The 18295-nt window shown below is 39.7% G+C and overlaps 2 protein-coding genes across 3 annotated transcripts in view; one reads left to right on the top strand and one right to left on the bottom strand.

Moving 5' to 3' along the window:
- paxip1 (PAX interacting (with transcription-activation domain) protein 1) overlaps positions 1–2694 on the bottom strand; it is a 28010-nt gene extending 25316 nt beyond the window's left edge. The window contains exons 1-3 of one of the 2 annotated variants that reach the window (XM_036137826.1): positions 2290–2694; positions 1213–1347; positions 234–277 (exon numbers count right to left, since the gene is read on the bottom strand). In XM_036137826.1, coding sequence (XP_035993719.1) covers positions 234–277; positions 1213–1347; positions 2290–2370 — 260 coding nt within the window. In that variant the 5' untranslated portion in view covers positions 2371–2694. Of the gene's footprint in view, positions 1–233; positions 278–1212; positions 1348–1587; positions 1609–2289 lie in introns of those variants that run through there. The other variant, XM_036137827.1, reaches the window with a different exon arrangement.
- A 12216-nt stretch (positions 2695–14910) lies between these two features.
- Positions 14911–15947, top strand: LOC118563350 (zinc finger BED domain-containing protein 4-like). Its single transcript, XM_036137756.1, has 3 exons — positions 14911–15075; positions 15172–15762; positions 15841–15947. Exons 1-3 carry the CDS (start codon positions 14911–14913, stop codon positions 15919–15921), a joined length of 837 nt encoding a protein of 278 aa, XP_035993649.1. The 3' UTR covers positions 15922–15947.
- Positions 15948–18295: the final 2348 nt, after the last annotated feature.

Genomic DNA, 18295 nt, shown 5'->3' with positions numbered 1-18295 from the left:
AAGATCAGATATGTATCGGATTCAGGACCACATATCCAAGCGACTTGGGTCGCATTTGAAAAAATCCGATCTGTGTTGTTCAGACTGTCATGAAAAGATCAGATCCAGGTCGCATATGGGCAAAAAAAAAAAAATGGGAATTGGGTCACTTCAGGCTGCAGTGTGAACGTAGCCTTAGATTTTATTTAACAACACCAGTCTGAGGTAATGTGGACTTGACAGTAAAAAGATACGGTAACAGGTCTCCACAGCGAACCGACAGAATCACCCAGGATGGCTGCAAAACACAAAGAGTTATTTTAATAGACACCCATGTGACTCCTACTGACTCAGTTAGGTCAGCCCAGTTTCAGCTGTAGCCATTGGCTGGCTCTGCCTGAGCTACTCTTTCAGAACAGGCAAAACAGGCAAAGCAGTTCAAGCGACTGATCAATCCCTTGATTTTTCAAAACTTCATAAGGCTGTACGAACCCAACAACTACCTGTGAACCATGTGAGATGTTTCCCTGATCTGCCCGCCCGTTACCTGGCAGAGGTCCCAATAGATTATGCGTTATCCTGTTCTAATCACATTTCACTTCACAGATAATGTCCAGATCTAAATTACTTACATTTAAACAAGACATAAATAAATGCTAGTGTTTTTTAAAAGTTGCAGAATCAGATGGATTCTGTTTCTCTCTATTAAAACATCTGTTCCATGAACAGACTTCTTCCTATAGAGTTGAACCTACGGCTACAGTATTTTTTTATTTACTGCCAATCCCAGCTGACTCTATGAAAACATTTTATTTTTTAAATATGGATATAATGACGGCCTTGTTTTATGTACTTGTCACACACTGCATATGAATCAAACATTGAAAACAAAAAAATTGTTTCAATTAAAAACTAAATTAAAAAAACTAAAATAGCTTTTTTGAAAGGAAGTAACAACAATTTAAGATAACAAATGAATCAAATTCAGATATGTTAGTGGCAGCTCTACTAACAATGTAAACATCACTAAGACACTATTTGCGACCTTTAAAGAGTGCTTTGACATGTTTACAACTTTAATGCAAAGAAGTCCCATTAAAATCTTAAACATTAGGGCATATAATGCTATTTTGGAGGCAGCCTTTAATGCGGTGACACAGGGCAAGCAGCTGAACTCAGGGTCAACACAACTTTACAATAACAATTGGATTGCTGGAGGGAAATTGTGCGTACCTTAACGACAGGCAGATCAAACACCTCCCTCGATTCGCTCACTTCAGGGTTGTCTCCATCCTCTGCAATAATGTGAGTGGCCAAAGCATTGTAGGACACCTCCTTTCCCTTTCCTGCTTTCAGCAGCTGCACCACCTGCAAAATGAGCACAAGAGTCAGTTTACCAACGCTTCAGTCCACAGCAGCTCAAGCATTATCGTGTTTCTGCCCAGTTCTTGTCCGATCACTGTCAATAAATGCCACCAGTGCCTCAGCATCTTTAAAAACAAATGACAAAAGTTTGAACTTCAGAGTTAAGAAAAGCACTGAACCGAAGCTGAAGGTAAATACTCGTATGCCGTAGGAGATTCCGTGTGTTTAGAGACATTTTACTACCATCTAGTTCGATGTTCTGTTTGTCTTTTGAGATGAAATTGTTTGTTGGACATACAAGTCACGTGACTTCTAAAGAACCAGCACGGACAGCTACAGGTGGGCTCGTTTTTAAACCAACGCAACCCTGCATCGCTTCACGGCGACGCCGCGTCGCGCTGTCAAAACGCAGCAGGTGTCTCCGATGGCTGGCGGCGTGCTGAAGTAACGGCGACGCGTGCGCACTGAGCGGCGTCCGGCTGCACGGGGCGACGGTAACAGGTTGATGTAAACAGACACGGTGGAGACCTTTCCTGTGTGCTCCTCAGCCTGAGGACAACACCGTCACTACGCCCAGGCAGACTGAACGAGGATTTACATAAATGGGAGTTAAACTAACGGCAGCGATCCTGCGAGCTCTGATCCAGAATCTGCAGCCTGGAAGCTAACAGCTAACCTGGGAAACTCCTCTCTGAGGCTACAAGCTGAGCTTGAGCTGCGGATCTAAAGTAGATTCAACACGCAATCAGTCATCGGCCGGCGTCGCGGACAGCAGCTCACAGCGTTATCAGACCGGTGACAGATGGAATCCCGCTGCTTATCATGTAGCATGTAGTCCTGTTAGCCTGCTAGTTAGCTTCGTCTGAACCGCCCCGTTCATTCTCAATGCATTTGGTTAGCATGTAAGCGACACAGCTAACGACAAGCTAACCCTCCGGTCCTTACCTTTGGCTCAATGTCCCCTACAACGTAGAATTTGACGTCCTTGAAAAGTTCCTCGGGGACTTTGATTTCCTCCTCAGACATGACTGTCCATGAAGGGTGGAGGATTCCAAAGTTGTTTGAAATGTGGGAGAGGAAGTCTGTGACAGACTGCTGCACACTAACCGGACAGCGAAGCGCCAAATCGCTGAGCGCGCCTTGGACCGCAGCACCGTGTCTGCAGTCAGAGGGGGGCGGGAAAAGGCAGGAGCTCTGTGTTCTTGTCCCTCGGGTTCATCCCTCGCCCAGCTACGACCTGTCTTGCATAGTTTACTTCAGTAGGAATACACGTTGATAAAAGCACGAAAACTCTACATCCAAAGGGTGGGAAAAAGGGGATCGCACAGCCGGTGTACACCCCCATCCATCCAGACTTGGTATTTTTCGCCAGCCTGCACACAGACGCAGTCTGCCAATATTGTATGGAGGACCAAGTCTTCCATATTTAAAAATAGATACATAAATAAATAAATGCTCAATAAATAAATATGCATACAATTAATTGCCACCAAAAATACAATGAACAAATAAATGTAGGTAGAAATGAAATTATACAGTGAGACATAAATATATCTCTTTTAATTAAGATAAGATAGGCTTTATTGATCTCACATTGGAGAAATTCACATGTCACATCGACTCAGTAATCAGAAGAAGCCAAGCCATTAAAATATCTTTTAATGTTTTATTTGCCCCAAAAACTCCCTCCAAAGGGAACGGTGAAAAATGGAAGAAATGGTAAGTTAGGTAAGTTAAGAAGACATTCTGTCTAAGCAAAATTAACGCCTTTAACCAACATACTTTGAAAGAGATTCTGTAGAAAGTTAGCGCCAGCATCCATCTGTTCAAAAACACAATGTTTTTACATACCGTTATTTTCTTCTCTAGCTTCTCCATTTTCAGTGTTAACAAAGTAACAACAAAAGTAGTAAAATGCACCATGTACAAATGCATTTAAATGCAAAATTATTATTTCATTACAGAAACTAAATACAAAACTGCACAACATTAACAAGAATGCTTTAAAGAAATATTTATCTTAATAACAGTAATAATATTAGTTATTAAAATCGTAACAATGACAGACAGGAAAGCAACAATGCCGTTGCTAAATCACAATGTATTAATATATTAGTGTATGTGTATATATATATTAGGGCTGGGCAACGATTAAAATTTTTAATCGCGATTAATCGCATAATTTGCCCGATTAATCATGATTAATCGCATTGTATGCGCAAACTCCAAGAATGAATTCAAAAGTAGTGTAAAGAGCACTTTTATTTTAATGTTCTGCTGCCATATGAACAAAAGTGTTGTAACATTTGTAGCACTTATTTTATACTGGATATTTTCAACCCATCTATTGAATTTAGTGCACTAGTTGATCTTTTCTTCATAAGAGAACAGCAAGCACTGCAGCCATAATATGGCCTTTTTTGACCTGCTGTATATTAGCCAGTCCCTAAGCTTGATGTATCATGAAACTGTTGACCTTTTGGGTTTTGTGGTTTTTATTTTATTATTACAATTAAATAATAATAATAATAATAACAATAATGTTATGTTCAGTGTTTTTTCGCTAATCCACCTCTTATATATTTCAATCCTTATGTAATTTTGTCTGTGTTGTGTGCACCTGCCTGTTGCTTTAATCCTATACATTTCCCCGTTGTGGGATAAAAAAAGGATTAGCTAATGTTATCTTATCTTAAATAACACTTTTTAATATATGTACTGGGTTCTTTCAAGGTCTTAATTACATGTTATGTGTGGGCTCCAGTAACATATGATAGATAATATCTACTTTGAAAGTTAACATGAACTGCTGCTGAAGATGAACACTGATCTACCTGGATGTTCCATGGAGGACTGAAACGCCTCAGTCAGAGACGTCTGTGGGTCTGTCGGGGCAATGACAGAAGTTTCGTCTCCTCTCTCCGTTTCTGTGGCTCGACGTTTTCATGTTTTTTCACGTGCTTAGATAAATTTGTTGTGTTTCCACTGAAATGAACCGGCTTTTTACAAAACATACAGCTTGATTTCATTTACGGTATTAAAATAAAGCCAAACGGTGCTACTTCCCCTGTTCATGTTTTTCAGCTGCTGCGGTCTCTCTCAGCTGTTTGTGTGTTAAGTTTGTGTGAGAGCTGAGTGGGCGGGCCAGGCTGAGCCTGCGTGCTGATTGGCTGGCGCCGCTGAGCCATGTACGAGAGGGGAGGGGGAGCACCAGAGTGCTGCCGTGACACAGCGCTGCAGTCAGCGCCGTGCTGACTGACACTGACTGAAAGCATGTGAGCAACATGCATTAATGCGCGATAAAATAAATATCGCCATTAATACTCTAATGAATTAACGCGAAATTAACGCGTTAACTTGCCCAGCCCTAATATATATATATATATATATATATATATATATATATATATATATATAGATAGATAGATAGATAGATAGATATAGATATATCTCCATCTCACAAGCTCGGGTCCTCTACGAGGCATGGGAGCTTGAGGGTCCTTCTTAAAAACTTAACTGTTCCTATGATTTTGCTCTTCTGGTTTGAGATATCTGATGTTTCTTTAGGTATCTGTTGGAGTCACTTCCCCAGAGTAGGGGTTACTACTCTGAGTGCTCTGATGACCATAGGCACATACACAGACGCACATACATCATGTATCCATGGTATTAAATGCTAATTGCAACATGTATCAATGGTATTAGTAATCCTATTTGAATCTTGTCCATTTCAGATTGCCTGTGACGGATGCAACAGGTGGTACCACCAGAACCCACCAACTGACATTGAATATTGCTGTCCACTGTCCATATAGTTTTCAGCTGTTGTTGAAAAAGACACAAGTTTGAAGGAAATACTTCAACTTAAACATTATTTAATTTAGGTTCCTTTAAATTATTTTTGCTTTACACTGTTCCAAGTTTAAATTCTGATTTATACGTTGTCATATTTATTCTGCTTTGTTTAGAAGGTACTTCAAAAATGTTGAAACCTGTTTAATGTTGTTTGATAGAACTGTAAGACTTGGATTTTTATAATACACTAATAATAAAGTTAATAGTACAATACAACTAAATTACTGTGTTTGCAACTCATTTGATTTTCCAAATCCAAAAAGGTGAAATGCAGATGTAAGGTATAAGTTTACATTTAGGTTGGATCTTGATTACCTTAACAGCAGTTGATGTAACATTTTGTACATGTTTACACATGTGCTCTGAGCTACCAGTGTGAGTTTCATGTGTGTGTGACAATTTTTAGATTAAAAACAAGGGTGATGCGTTTTTTGGCCAAAAAACGCATCCCCTGCTATCTCAGAGGAGTTGACACTTGTATGACTGAATTCCTGTATATCCATTTGTAGTTAAAGTACAAGGGTTAGCAAATGCAAATCCCTGTAAAACAATGACAGCGCTATTGTCGCTGTATGATCTGAAGCCCCATTTGGTGCTTTTAAACAAGCTTTTCAAAAACTGATAATTTGATGCTGTATTATTATAATTTTTCAGAATAAAAAGCTAGCAGATGTGAATAATCAACAAATAACAGAAATACAATTATAGAGCATTCAGTATTGTAAGAAAGCCCACACTGTTTCTGGATAAATACATTATTGTATGAGTTAAGTTCTCTTCTGTTTTATGCCTTTTTCCTTGTAAATTTGAAATGTCCCATGCTCCTGAATGCACCATAGCTTTCTGACGCTCGCGAATGGATCATACTGGTCTGTGAACTCGGTGCTGTGCACATTTGATCTTCCGCTTAAGACAAAGCTTTGCAGTTTCACAACTCACGTCGGCTCTCACGGTTTATTGTTGTGTGTGAATGACAAGAGACCACAACAAATAAATCAGCCGTACCTCGGACAAAATCTTTGGATTTAATGTTGTTCATAACACCCGTACCATTGTAAATGAATCTGCCAAATAACCACAGTTTTTTTTTCCCACGAGAGGTATATTGAAATGTTTTTATATCATTAATATAAGAACAAGTAGCTCCGTTGGTCATATTTGAATCCGTTTTCTTCTTCGATATGCAGTATCCCACGACAGGGGATGCATATCTCGGCAGGCATGTACTTTTCGGCATAACACCGGTGCCATGTAGATTTGACAGATGCAGTAAAATGCTAATCAACCAATGGGCAGAAGTTGACCCCTTAAGACCCAGCCCCTCCTCATTTGCAGAGGCAGAAATGCATACAGAAATGTAAAAACGAGAGACAGAAATGTAAAAACGAGAGTCAGAAATGTAAAAACGAGAGACAGAAATGTAAAAACGAGAGACAGAAATGTAAAAACGAGAGTCAGAAATGTAAAAACGGCAAACAGAAATGTAAAAAGGACAGACAGAAATGTAAAAAGGAGAGACAGAAATGTTAAAAAGGACTGGCAGAAATGTAAAAAGGAATGGCAGAAATTAATACCATCGGAGAAATAAATAGGGCAGAAAAATACAAAGAAAGAATAAAACAGACAAAAATATCATAACATCCACATAAATAAATACTTTAAAAAGTAAGTAATGAATAGAGTAGCTAATTAAAAGAGATATATACATTTATGTCTCACTGTATAATTTCATTTCTACCTACATTTATTTGTTTATTGTATTTTTGGTGGCACTTAATTGAATGCATATTTATTTATTGAGCATTTATTTATTTCTGTATTTATTTTTAAATATGGAAGAATTGGTCCTCCATAATATTGTGATCTATTGGTATAAATGTGCGATAAGTATTTTCTTACAAACTGAGTATAACACATATAGATTCACAGTTTTGTTTTTGTGAATGAGACTGAGCAGCAAACTTAATTTCAAAGCATTAAGACTTTCACCTTTTAAAATAAATGGCACGTCAATATCCAATCCAGTTTAGTTAATTCAATTACAGGTAGAAACCAAAAATTCACCTCGTTTTACTCATTAGACAAAATTCAGCTAGCTGAGTTTTGTTGATAACTTTTTGTTGGAAAGTTTAGTTGGTCCACTCACAGAGGCCTGTCTAGAATTGTTGCCTTGGGGGAGGAGGGGGTACACTAGAACAGCAGCCTATTGGGTTAGCCCACTGTAAAAATAGCGATGGAGAACACAAGAAATGTTGGAAATAAATTTAGGAATATTACACTTTTATTAACGGGAAATCAACTTTTAGAAAGCTTTTAGGTGAGAATGTACTGGTTTAAATCTCGTGTATCTGCTTCTTTTATCAATATTTTGCTTACTTGCAATATTCTTCCAATGTTTTTTTGGATGTCCGTAGGTGCTGCATTAAACACCCAGCTCTGCTGGCCAGCTGACCAGGCACTTGTTTAGAAATGTGGATAAATGTGCCATACTTCTTTAAACACTTTATAATTAAACTAACAGATTTTTTTTTAATTATCAAATAGTGTTTTTGACAGTAGGAGAGGATGAATACATTTTGAAATGTAAACAAATCCCGGGGCAAAACTTAAAACATGTACAAACATTTAAAGGATTTGTGTTTTTAGACATTTGCAAAGAAATATTTTACAATTTTCTTCACATTAACCTGAACGTCAGGAAGAATAAATGGCGATTCCCAGTATAAATCCTAAGCAAGACATGCACTTATTATTTGGGGACCAAGGAGTAAACAACCCAATTTAACAAAATTAGAGGTGAAAATTAAATTGTCACCATAGCTTAGAGGTACAATAACATCATGTCCAGCCATCATCTCTCTAGTTTTATTAACCCCCATCCACTACCGAGCCCATGTTTTCATGCTCCTCTTTCATAGTCATGCAATTAAATTAAAGTAACAAAAAGATGGTGTGCGCCAGGCTGTGAAGCACACCACAAAAATGTGGGACAATTTAAAAAAGAAAAGAAAAACAATCCACCTTATTTTCGACGGAAATACGGAGCCAGCGAGTTGACGTTTTTTGGTGCGAGACTTCCGGCCGCTCACTTCCTGTCACTGGGTAGCTAGCTGAAAAGCGACTCATGCAGCTACTTGGGTAGCTACTCAAATTACTCTTCATTATGACTTGGAGGAAGACCGGGATCGTTTGTCCAGTTATATAACGTGTGTAAAAGAAAGGTTTACGTGGAGCAGGAGTGTTTTAATCATCGACCCGTAAACAAGAGCTGCGGATACAAGGCGCCCTACTTCCTTTACCCACAGCCGAAGAATGCGATATCCCTTCACCTGTGGTTAAAACCTTAAGATTTGAAGAAACCACCGAAGCGACCGCATGTTTGTTCTTTTCATTTTGTGGACAAAAGACTGACAGAAGACCACACGTATGAAGGTTATTTTTTTCCAGAAGTATTTGATCCTGTAAGCATGAATTTGAAGTTGTAGAGAGAGTTTCATTCCAAGTTTTGTATTTGTAGAATGATAATAAAAAAAAAATCACAAGTATATATTTTTTTTACACCTGTTAAATTTTTTTTTTCCTCAACACAAATACAAATCAATAAATACAACTGCATAAATCTGCTGATGTGAGTCACAAATTCAACATTACAAGTTACGCCTTCATTTTTACTTTTGACACAAATGTCTCACCACTAAAAATTATCTGTGACTTGTGGGTTGCACCCTTGATTGGACAGCAGGGGGCGCTGCCTGCTCCATCAGTCTGTACCTACCGGAAATACATAAATGGCTACTGCCTTGTTGCCTTCCAAGGACCCTGCCCGCATATGCCTTCGAAGGACGTAGCTGTCCCTGTCACTACCCGATCCATGGTCCGTGTAGCTTCAGGCAATTTTTTTTTTTTCTGGAAAACCAAAACCAAAAACGGAAACTACTTCCGTGTTTCCATTTGCAAATCAAACCGGAAAACACAGCCATTTTTCTTTCCTGTCACCACAATTTAGAAACGAAAAACCAGAAAAATTTAATGAAAAAAAACAGCCCGTTTTTTAGATTTCGCCAATTCATTTTTCCATTTTCTCCTTCGGATTGAAAGATGAAGACGGTTTTACGGCTGGCCCGAAAGTGCAGGAAAATATTATAGGGTTCTTTGCCCATGGACCAGGATTTGGACTCTGTGGAGCAACAGGTGGTGAATTTTCTCCACGGAGAAGGCATTAGTATAAGTCAGTAGAACATTGAAGCATGTCACCCTTCAAATAGACAAAAGCAAACCACCTAACATCATCATGAGATTTGCAAACAGAAAATACAAAGTGAGTCTTTTGCGACAAGCCAAGAAGCTAAAAGGTTCAAATGTTTATATTAATGAACATTTGACCAAGAGCAATGCTGACATTGCAAAGAGAGCTTGTTACCTGCGTAAAGAGGGAAAAATACAGGCAACATGGTCCTCAAATTGTAAGATTTATATAAAACTTAATGGTGCACCTGAGCAGGTACGGGTTCTAGTAGTCAGGAGGTCAAAGGATTTAGAAAAATTTGTATGAGTCTGTGGTTTGATGTCATGCTGTTTTTAGTTTTTATAGTTATATTTAATGTTCTTTTTGATAGCATGACTGTGCCCAATAAGTGTATGCCTTGCATTAAGTTGAACTTGCATAAGGGACTTGTGTTGGCTCACGTGAATGTATGTAGTTTACGTTACAAGCACTTGGATGTGGAGCAAATTGTCAGAGATACGTAATTGTATTAACATCATTGCTGTTTCTGAGACCCATCTTCATGATTCCTTCTATGAGTGAAGCATAACCATTGATGTTTTTTTTCTGTTTTTAGGAAAGACAGAAAAAGATTTGGGGGTGGAGTGGCTCTTTATATTCAAAATAATTTACCTGCCAAAATACGTTTTGATTTGATGAGGGAGGACATCGAAGAATTGCTGTGTACAAATACATGTGCCTTATTTAAAACCACTTTTAGTTTGTTGCTTCTACAAACCCCCTAATGTAGATGCTGTATATATGACTGGGTTGTGTGAAATGTTTGATAATATATCTGATAAAAATAGAGAGATTTATCTGCTGGGTGATGCAAATGTTGACTGGTTGGTGCAGTCTTGTCCCGACAGGAAAAAGTTACTCTCTATATTGAGTGCATGTAGTCTGTCTCAAATTGTTGAAGTCTCCACAAGAATAAATATTAGTAGTGATGGAATTAGCTAAAATAATTTTAACACGGTCCTATAAGCGATTTAATGAAGGTTTATCTATAAGTGAAATTGTTAATGCAAACTGGGATATGGTTTGTAGTGAGCATAACCCTGAAGCGGCACTGGATGTCATGATTTGTTTTCTGAACCCGAACACAACAGAGTATGTTTAACAGTTTATTAAAGTTTGTGGATAGTGGAGGAAGGAACCAAGAGTCAGTACTGAGCTGAAGCAGAAGGATGGTGAAGGCAGGAACTGGCAAGCCGGACGGAACCAGAGCACGGAGGCAGCAGAACCAGAAGCACGACAGAATGGAGACTTGGAACCAGACTTGACCAGCAGCATGACAGAATGGAGACTAGGTGAATACTTGCAGGGCTGGTGTAAGGTAAGAACCAGAACCACAGCAGGCAGGCGGAGATGAAGGGACTTCCGGCTGGATGAGAACTGGATAAGGTAAGCAGCAGAAACTGTAGTTGGCAGAAGTGAACAGGAATTAGCAGATGGACCAACAATGAAGGACTGAATACTGTGAGCTTAAATAGTGAGGCTGACAGGTGTACTGAATGCTGACTGATTGATAACTGACAGGTGTGGATAATTACTGAGGTGGAGAGGAGACTGGAGCGTATGGAGGGTGAAATGTGCCACTAAAATGTCTATGGTGCAGAAGACAAGGCTGCAGCATGACACTGGGTTTATTGATGTCAGTGTTTATGGATGTTGCAAACAAATATGCTCCCTTAAAAAAGTTTGTCAAAAATAGGTCTGCCCCTTGGCTTGACATTAGTCTTAGGACGCTAATGGCAGAGATAGATTCAGCTAAAAAAGTCTTTGCGCTTTCTGGATCTATTGATGGCAGGCAGAAATACTGTTCTCTATGTAATCAAGTCACAAAATTAAATAAGGTAAAAAAAAAAAGGGACTACTTTAAACAAAGGTTATATGAGGCGAGGCACGATTGTAGAGGAATATGTTTTTCAATGAAATCATGGGTTGGAAGGGTGCACACCCTTTGTTGAATCAAATGGATTTGTTCTCCCAAAGCCAGGTAATACTGCTAATCATTTTAATGGCTATTATATTAACAAAGTATCTCAATTAAGGCAGACTATGAACACTTCATACAACATTAAATCATATGAATGTATTAAGAAAATTATAATGAAAGATAAAAGTTGTGAATTTGTATTGTATCTACTCTATTGCAATGATTCATATGACTGATGACTGGCTTAAAGCGATAGATAATTCTATGTTGGTAGGTGTTGTGTACCTGGATTTCAGTGCTGCTTTTGACATTCTTGACCATACTTTATTAGCTGAGAAACTTACATTTTATGGTTTTAATTCTTCGGCATTAAATGGATTGAAAGCTATATGTCTTTTAGATCACAGAAGGTTTATCTGAATGGCAGCCTCTCCAGTAGAAGACGTTTGGAGTGTGGAGTTCCACAGGGCAGCTGCTTAGGTCCTTTACTTTTCTCAATCTTTACTAATGATCAAGCTTGGGCTACAAAAAGTGCCAGAACTGTCCTGTATGCAGATGATACCACTTTGCAATATGCTGCACCTTCATGCAGTGAATTAAATCAGATTTTGAGCAGAGAACTGAATGTTGTATATGACTGGGTTGTGAGTAACAAACTGGCCCTCAACATCTCTAAGACTAAGTGCATGGTGATTGGTTCAAGGCACAAGCTATCCGCAAGCCCAAACCTTGGCTTAAATTTTTGTGACTTGACGGTTCAACAAGTTGAAAGTGCCAAACTCCTTGGTGTGATGGTAGACTGTTCTCTGTCTTGGTCTCACCACATTAATTAGTTCCGCAAGGAAATGTTGCTCTTTTGTGGCCCATCTCCTTTTATGTAAAATAGTTCAGAGTCTAGTGTTATGTCATCTTGACCATTGCTCTACAGTGTGGACATCTGCTGCCAGGGGTGAACTCAAAAAGGTCCAGGTTGTTCAGAACAAGGCAGCTCTGTTGGTACGGGGCTGCCCCATTTGATCTAATGTCAGCCAGATGCATGCCCACCTTTCCTGTCTTACGGTTGAGAACAAGTTGCTTTTTAATACACTGATCCTGTTTAAGTCAGTCATGAGCAGTAATGTTTCATCTTTTATACATTCACAAATTGATTTTAGTAATTCTGTTCATGATCACAACACTAGAGGTCCCAGTAATGGGCAGCTTGTTTTACAAGGTCCAAAACCAAAGCTCTGAAGAGATCTTTTATATATAGATCATTGCATCTTTGGAATAATCTACCTCAGTACATCTGCTGCACTCATTGTAAATGATCTTTTGAAAAGAATCTGAGACTCCATTTGATGCCCTGAAGTGTTTTTGTTTTATTGGCTGTTTTATTCTACTTGTTCTTTTGTGCACTCTCTGATAATTTCTAAACTACGGTGTGTTGAGAAATTACATTTTTGGAAATTTTATATTTGTGACTGTGCTTTTATTGTATGTTTTTAATGTGGACCCCAGGAAGACTAGCTGTTTGCCATGGCAACAGCTAATGGGGATCCTTAATAAAAATTACAAATTACACCCTGGACTGGTCGCCTGTCTATAGCAGGGCAACACAGAGACAGAGGACAAACAACCATTCAGGCACACACACGCACACCTAAGGACAATTTTAGAGAAGCTAATTAACCTGACAGTCATGTTTTTGGACTGTGGGAGGAAGCTGGAGTATGACCCAAACTCAAACCCAGAAACTTCTTGCTGCAAGGCAACAGCACTACCCACTGCATTATTTTCTCAAATCATGTTATGTTTAACTCAGGATTTGTATTGTGAATGAATTGAAACACATATCATATGGTTGTTGTAAACTGCACTGGTGATGCATTTGAAGACCATTGGAAATCCGACATTTCCCTTAATTTGCCTTGTTTACACCCATTGGGTGTAATGTTTGTAGGAGCAAACCCGAAATTCAGCCGAACACAGAGTTATGTGTTGAAAAAAGCAAAAACAGACCAGGAGATGCGGGTGGAGACAAACTGAAAAAACCACGGCGGCGCACGAGTGAGAAGTGAAGCGCTGTGAAATGATGATCTGGCAGTGAGTGGGTCAGTGAGGCAGGTATATCAAGGTGAGCACTGATTTGTGGCAGTAGGTGGAACTGGTCTGGGCGGATGACTGAGCTGACTGACATGTGGACAGGGAGGTGACAGAGCATAAACTACAAGTCCAGAAAAGTTCAAAGCAAACAAAAACCTAAATCATGACAATGGGGTGTTCAAAGACAGTTGGATTTTTTTTGTACTTGGTGAGACTTGATACAAATAGCAGTATTTTTTCTGTTTTTCTGTTCTGTCTCTCTCCTTTTCTGTTCTGTCTCTCTTTGAGGTCAGTCGTGTTTTTCTCCTTTCCAGCTTCACCCACCCTCTCCTGCTTCTGCTGCTATGTCTGGTCTTTCTGAGCACTTTCTTCATATCACCCGAACTCTGAAAACCATGGATCTGGTAAGCTGGTCTCTCAATGCTATTTTTGATGTATCGGCAAATACAGCGGATGTGGGTAGCCATTTGGCCTTGATCAGGCTACCGGCTGCATATGACGTTATCATATGAACGAACAGACCTGGAAGTTGGAGGAGCAGAGCCGAAAAGCTGGATGTGCTAGAACGCAGACTGGCTTTGGTGGTTGAACTCAAGGGGACATGGGATAAAATCTGGAAGTGAAACGCGGAAAAGCCCAGCTAATTTGGAATATTGGATTTTGCCAATTGGAGCCAGCAGTGACTTAAAGCTGACGGGAAAGTCAGTGCAGCTTGTCCTCATAACAAATAAAGTATTTGGATTATGCCTCCCCTTTCAATAACACTCCCTGGTTTGTTATGGCAAGAGAGCTCAGAACTCTCCCCCGCTCCCTCCTTCCCCGCTGACATCTGTGGATGCTTTCTGAACTGTTGGCCAGTTGTTAACATCATGGACAAATGGCCTCTGGACAGTATTCATGGAAATATAAACACTTTCACCCAAACAGACACACATAACTAATACTCACAACAACATATGAATTTCATGCGACCAGTCTTCAATGTTAACCTTCTGCATCTTTGTGTCTCGTCATATTTGTGCTTCTCGTGCCAGAGGTTTTTGATATCTCAAACGGTATCCTGTTATTAGGATAAAGTGTGAAATATGTGTTTTTCCCTCTCCCTTCCTATTGTGACCCCTATCTTTCCACAGAGTCAATGGCAGCACCCTGTGGGCACCGTGTAAGGCGGTGTTCTTGGCAGCAAGGCCTCAGTAAATCATCTCCCCCTAGGCATCCATCAACATGGATGCGTACCTGGCAGTGACCTGCCACTTTGTGGAGGAGAACCAAAGCTCAGCTCGGTATGGTTGGGAGTGCAGGCATTCCCCCACTCTCACACTGCTGAAAATATTGCTTGTGTAAAAGCCTCCCTGATGGAGGAATGGGGAATCTCAGGCAAGGTGACATGCATGGTCACCGATGGTGCTCCTAACCTAATATGGTGGCATGCGTGAGAGAGCTGAAGCTTCGCCACCACATTTGTATTGCTCACACCCTCAATGTTCTTGTGAAGAGGGTGCTTGACCAGCACCCTGTGCTCTCTGGCCTCCGGGCCAAAGGAAGGAAGCTGGTTGGCTACTTTAGAAGCAGCACCACTGCTAAGGTATGTTCTTTTCTTTTATTCCAATATATAATGTTAATAGTTTGTCTGTACTCCTACTGCAGAGACTTAATGGCCCACTCTTCTGTATCTTTAAAGGAGAAGCTTACACAAGTGCAGCTTCAGCTGGGCATGCAAGCAACCAAGCTGATGCAGGAGGTGGAAACCAGATGGAACAGCACCTACTTGATGCTGCAACGTCTGGTGGAGTTGAGGGAGCCAGTAGGAGCGACATTGGCTGGATTACACACTGACATTCCGTTTTTCACTGCCAGTGAGTTTGACATTGTTGTAGCGTGCCTTTCTTTACTCTCTCCTTTCTATGACGCCACCACAGAGCTCTCTGCAGAAGAACACGTGTCGGCATCAAAAGTTATCCCCCTCCTGAAGATGATAGAGAAAGCCCTTCAGGAGGAAGACACCAAGTCAGCACCTGCAGTGGCAGTGGAAATAGGAGAGCAGCTCATCAGACAGCTCAGGGAGAAGCTGCACATGCTCCAGTCAATGAGCATCTTGTCGCTGGCTACACTCCTGGACCCACGATTTAAACTTATAGCATTTTTCAGCAACACAAACGCTGCTGAAGCAGTGAAGCGCTTGACTTCAGAGTGTGCCACCGTCATCCGACGGAACCTAGAAGAGAACACTCACGATATCCCCAGGCTTCCACCTCTCAAGAATTCAGTGGAGGTAATCTTTTATATTACATTTTGAGATTACTTATTCCTATTAAAACACTTACTAACATGACCTGTGGTTTCCATTTAGGTAGCAGACTTTGGCAAAGATTGGACACTAGTGTCATGGAGGCAAAGAGGACTCAAAATGTGTCAGCAGATGCCATCGTAGAGGTCCAGCGCTACCTGTCAGAGGCAAACATAAGCATGCTTGAGAACCCCCTGGAGTACTGGGCTAATCATCCGTCACTGTCCCCCAATCTGTACAAACTTGCACTTATTTATTTATGCACCCCGGCATCATCTGTGCCATGTGAGCGTGTCTTTTCAAAGGCTGGAGAAGTAGTCTCAAAAAAGAGAAATCGTTTTGTAACAACCGTAATTGTGTATATCTCTTTAAGATACTACAGTCTCACTAGTGACGTCATATGTGTGCGCCACTGTTTTTCTCTGTAGAGAGCGTGGGAGATGTATACGCTAAACGGAGGCGGTCCACTGAGCTATATAATACACTGGAGTGCTGATTTTGGCGAAAAACTGAAGTCACTGGCCGCCATCTTGCTACTCCCTACTCTCACAGAATCCCATAGGATTTGGTTGTAACAACAAGCAGTTTTCTGGCTGTGTGAAAACATTTCACAGGTAATTCTACAGTCAGTGGATGTACTAACACTATCAACTACTAGGAAATTAGGTGCTGAAATATTTTACATGTTATTCATATTAAATATACATATATGTATACATAAGTATGTGTATATGTATATATATGTATACATATATGTAAATATATGTTTTTGTATATTGTTATTTATATATTATAAATGTTATATATGCATATTTGAATTAATAAAATGCAATATATTTCAGCACATGACTTTCTCAATACTTAATAGTTTTAGAACATAACATAAAGTGTATGGCATTAGACATTTCAAAAGTTTTAAGCTCCCCCTGAACATGAAAAAATCCTTGTTATTCGATGCTGTAGCGCACATATTTCCTAGTTACTGGGGGGAAATAGGGAGTACCAATATGGCGGCTGGTGGCTTCAACGCGACTCGTTCTAACAGCGGGCTATTAGCACTCCAGTGTATAATATAGCTCAGTGAGGCGGTCATGTTAGCACCCTAATTTTTGGTGACGTTTTAGGTTGTTTGGACTCTGCTCATGTCATGTTTGATAAAATAGCAGCCGTTCAACCGGGCTTTGTAAGGTTGGTGAAGAGAGTTCATTAAAGAACAGCATTGTGGAATTTCCAGTACCTGTGTGGTCGTGAGTTTTTGACCATCTCGACGAGCCTGTGCCTCCTCTCCTCCCTTCTATACAACCCAAACCGTTACAGTTTGAAACCAAAAACTGTGGAGAAATTGTTGTTTCTTAATAAAAATACATGAAATCATCCAAGTTACACAAGCATTAGCGTATTCATTACCCCCTCCCTAGCACTTTCACTGTCCTCTGCCTGATTAAGACCATGCCATTTTTCTAGAGTCACACTACTATTTTGGGAATAATTACACACAGAGAATACATTCAAACAATATTTTATTATACACATGTGTATACAAAATTTATGTAGACAAATTATTTCATCCTACACCTTTTGTGAAGTCATTCCCAAGAGCCATAATAGACAAAAATTCAATGCATCACACGTGTTAAGATACAGCTGGCTGTGATTATACACCTCGCCAGTAGGTGGTGTTGTGTGCACATGAAGCATCAAGAAATGAACCCTTTATCAAACCAGTTGGCTCAAGTGGTTCAATGCCTCATGAGGCTTCATCTCACCATCACTACTCAGAAGTAAAAAAAAAAATGAAGCAATTGGGTAACAGCGACAGAAAGGGAATGCTGGACAAAACTCACCAAGGGCTCGTAAAGACAATGATCTGGCAGAGTGCAGAAGCCAGAGGCAGGTATAAGTAGAGGAGTGAGCAGGTGAACGGAGTGAAACTAATTACCAGAATGGGTGGAGCTGATCAGGAGGGAAAAAAGTGGCTGGAAATAAACTAAAGCTGATTGGATGGTGACTGGTGAAGGGGCGTGACAGGAAGATGAAAGAATGCTGGCAAGTGAACTGAATAAAGGCTGGTGACAGAAGTGATCAGAGCAGGCCAGAAGAAACTGATAACATAAAACAAAGTACAAAATCAAATCACATTAAAACCCAAACTATTCCATTAACCAAAACTAATACAGAACCTAAACCTAAGACAGAATTGATTACATGAAAAGAATCACTAAACCAAAACAGAACTTAAACTAGACTAATCCAGAAGCAAAATTACCATAAAGACCAAACCTAAGACTAAACAGAACATAAGCAAATAATAAAAACCAGAGCTAATACTAAGACAGGAGAGTGAACTAATTAATCAAATAACAAACAAACCATAACAAAACCCAAATCAAGACAGTTTACATAAGATTCAAATTCATGGTGTGGACGTTATTAAAAAAAATTGCTAATACAATTTTAAACAAATATTTATGTACCTGGGTAGATCAAAAAACACTCTGATAAATCCACAATATCTGTA

This window comes from Fundulus heteroclitus, chromosome 6 (genome assembly GCF_011125445.2).
Source record: "Fundulus heteroclitus isolate FHET01 chromosome 6, MU-UCD_Fhet_4.1, whole genome shotgun sequence".
In the NCBI taxonomy this organism is placed as follows: Eukaryota; Metazoa; Chordata; class Actinopteri; order Cyprinodontiformes; family Fundulidae; genus Fundulus; species Fundulus heteroclitus.
Note: the sequence above shows the minus strand (reverse complement) of the source record. Positions and strands in the feature narration are given on the sequence as shown.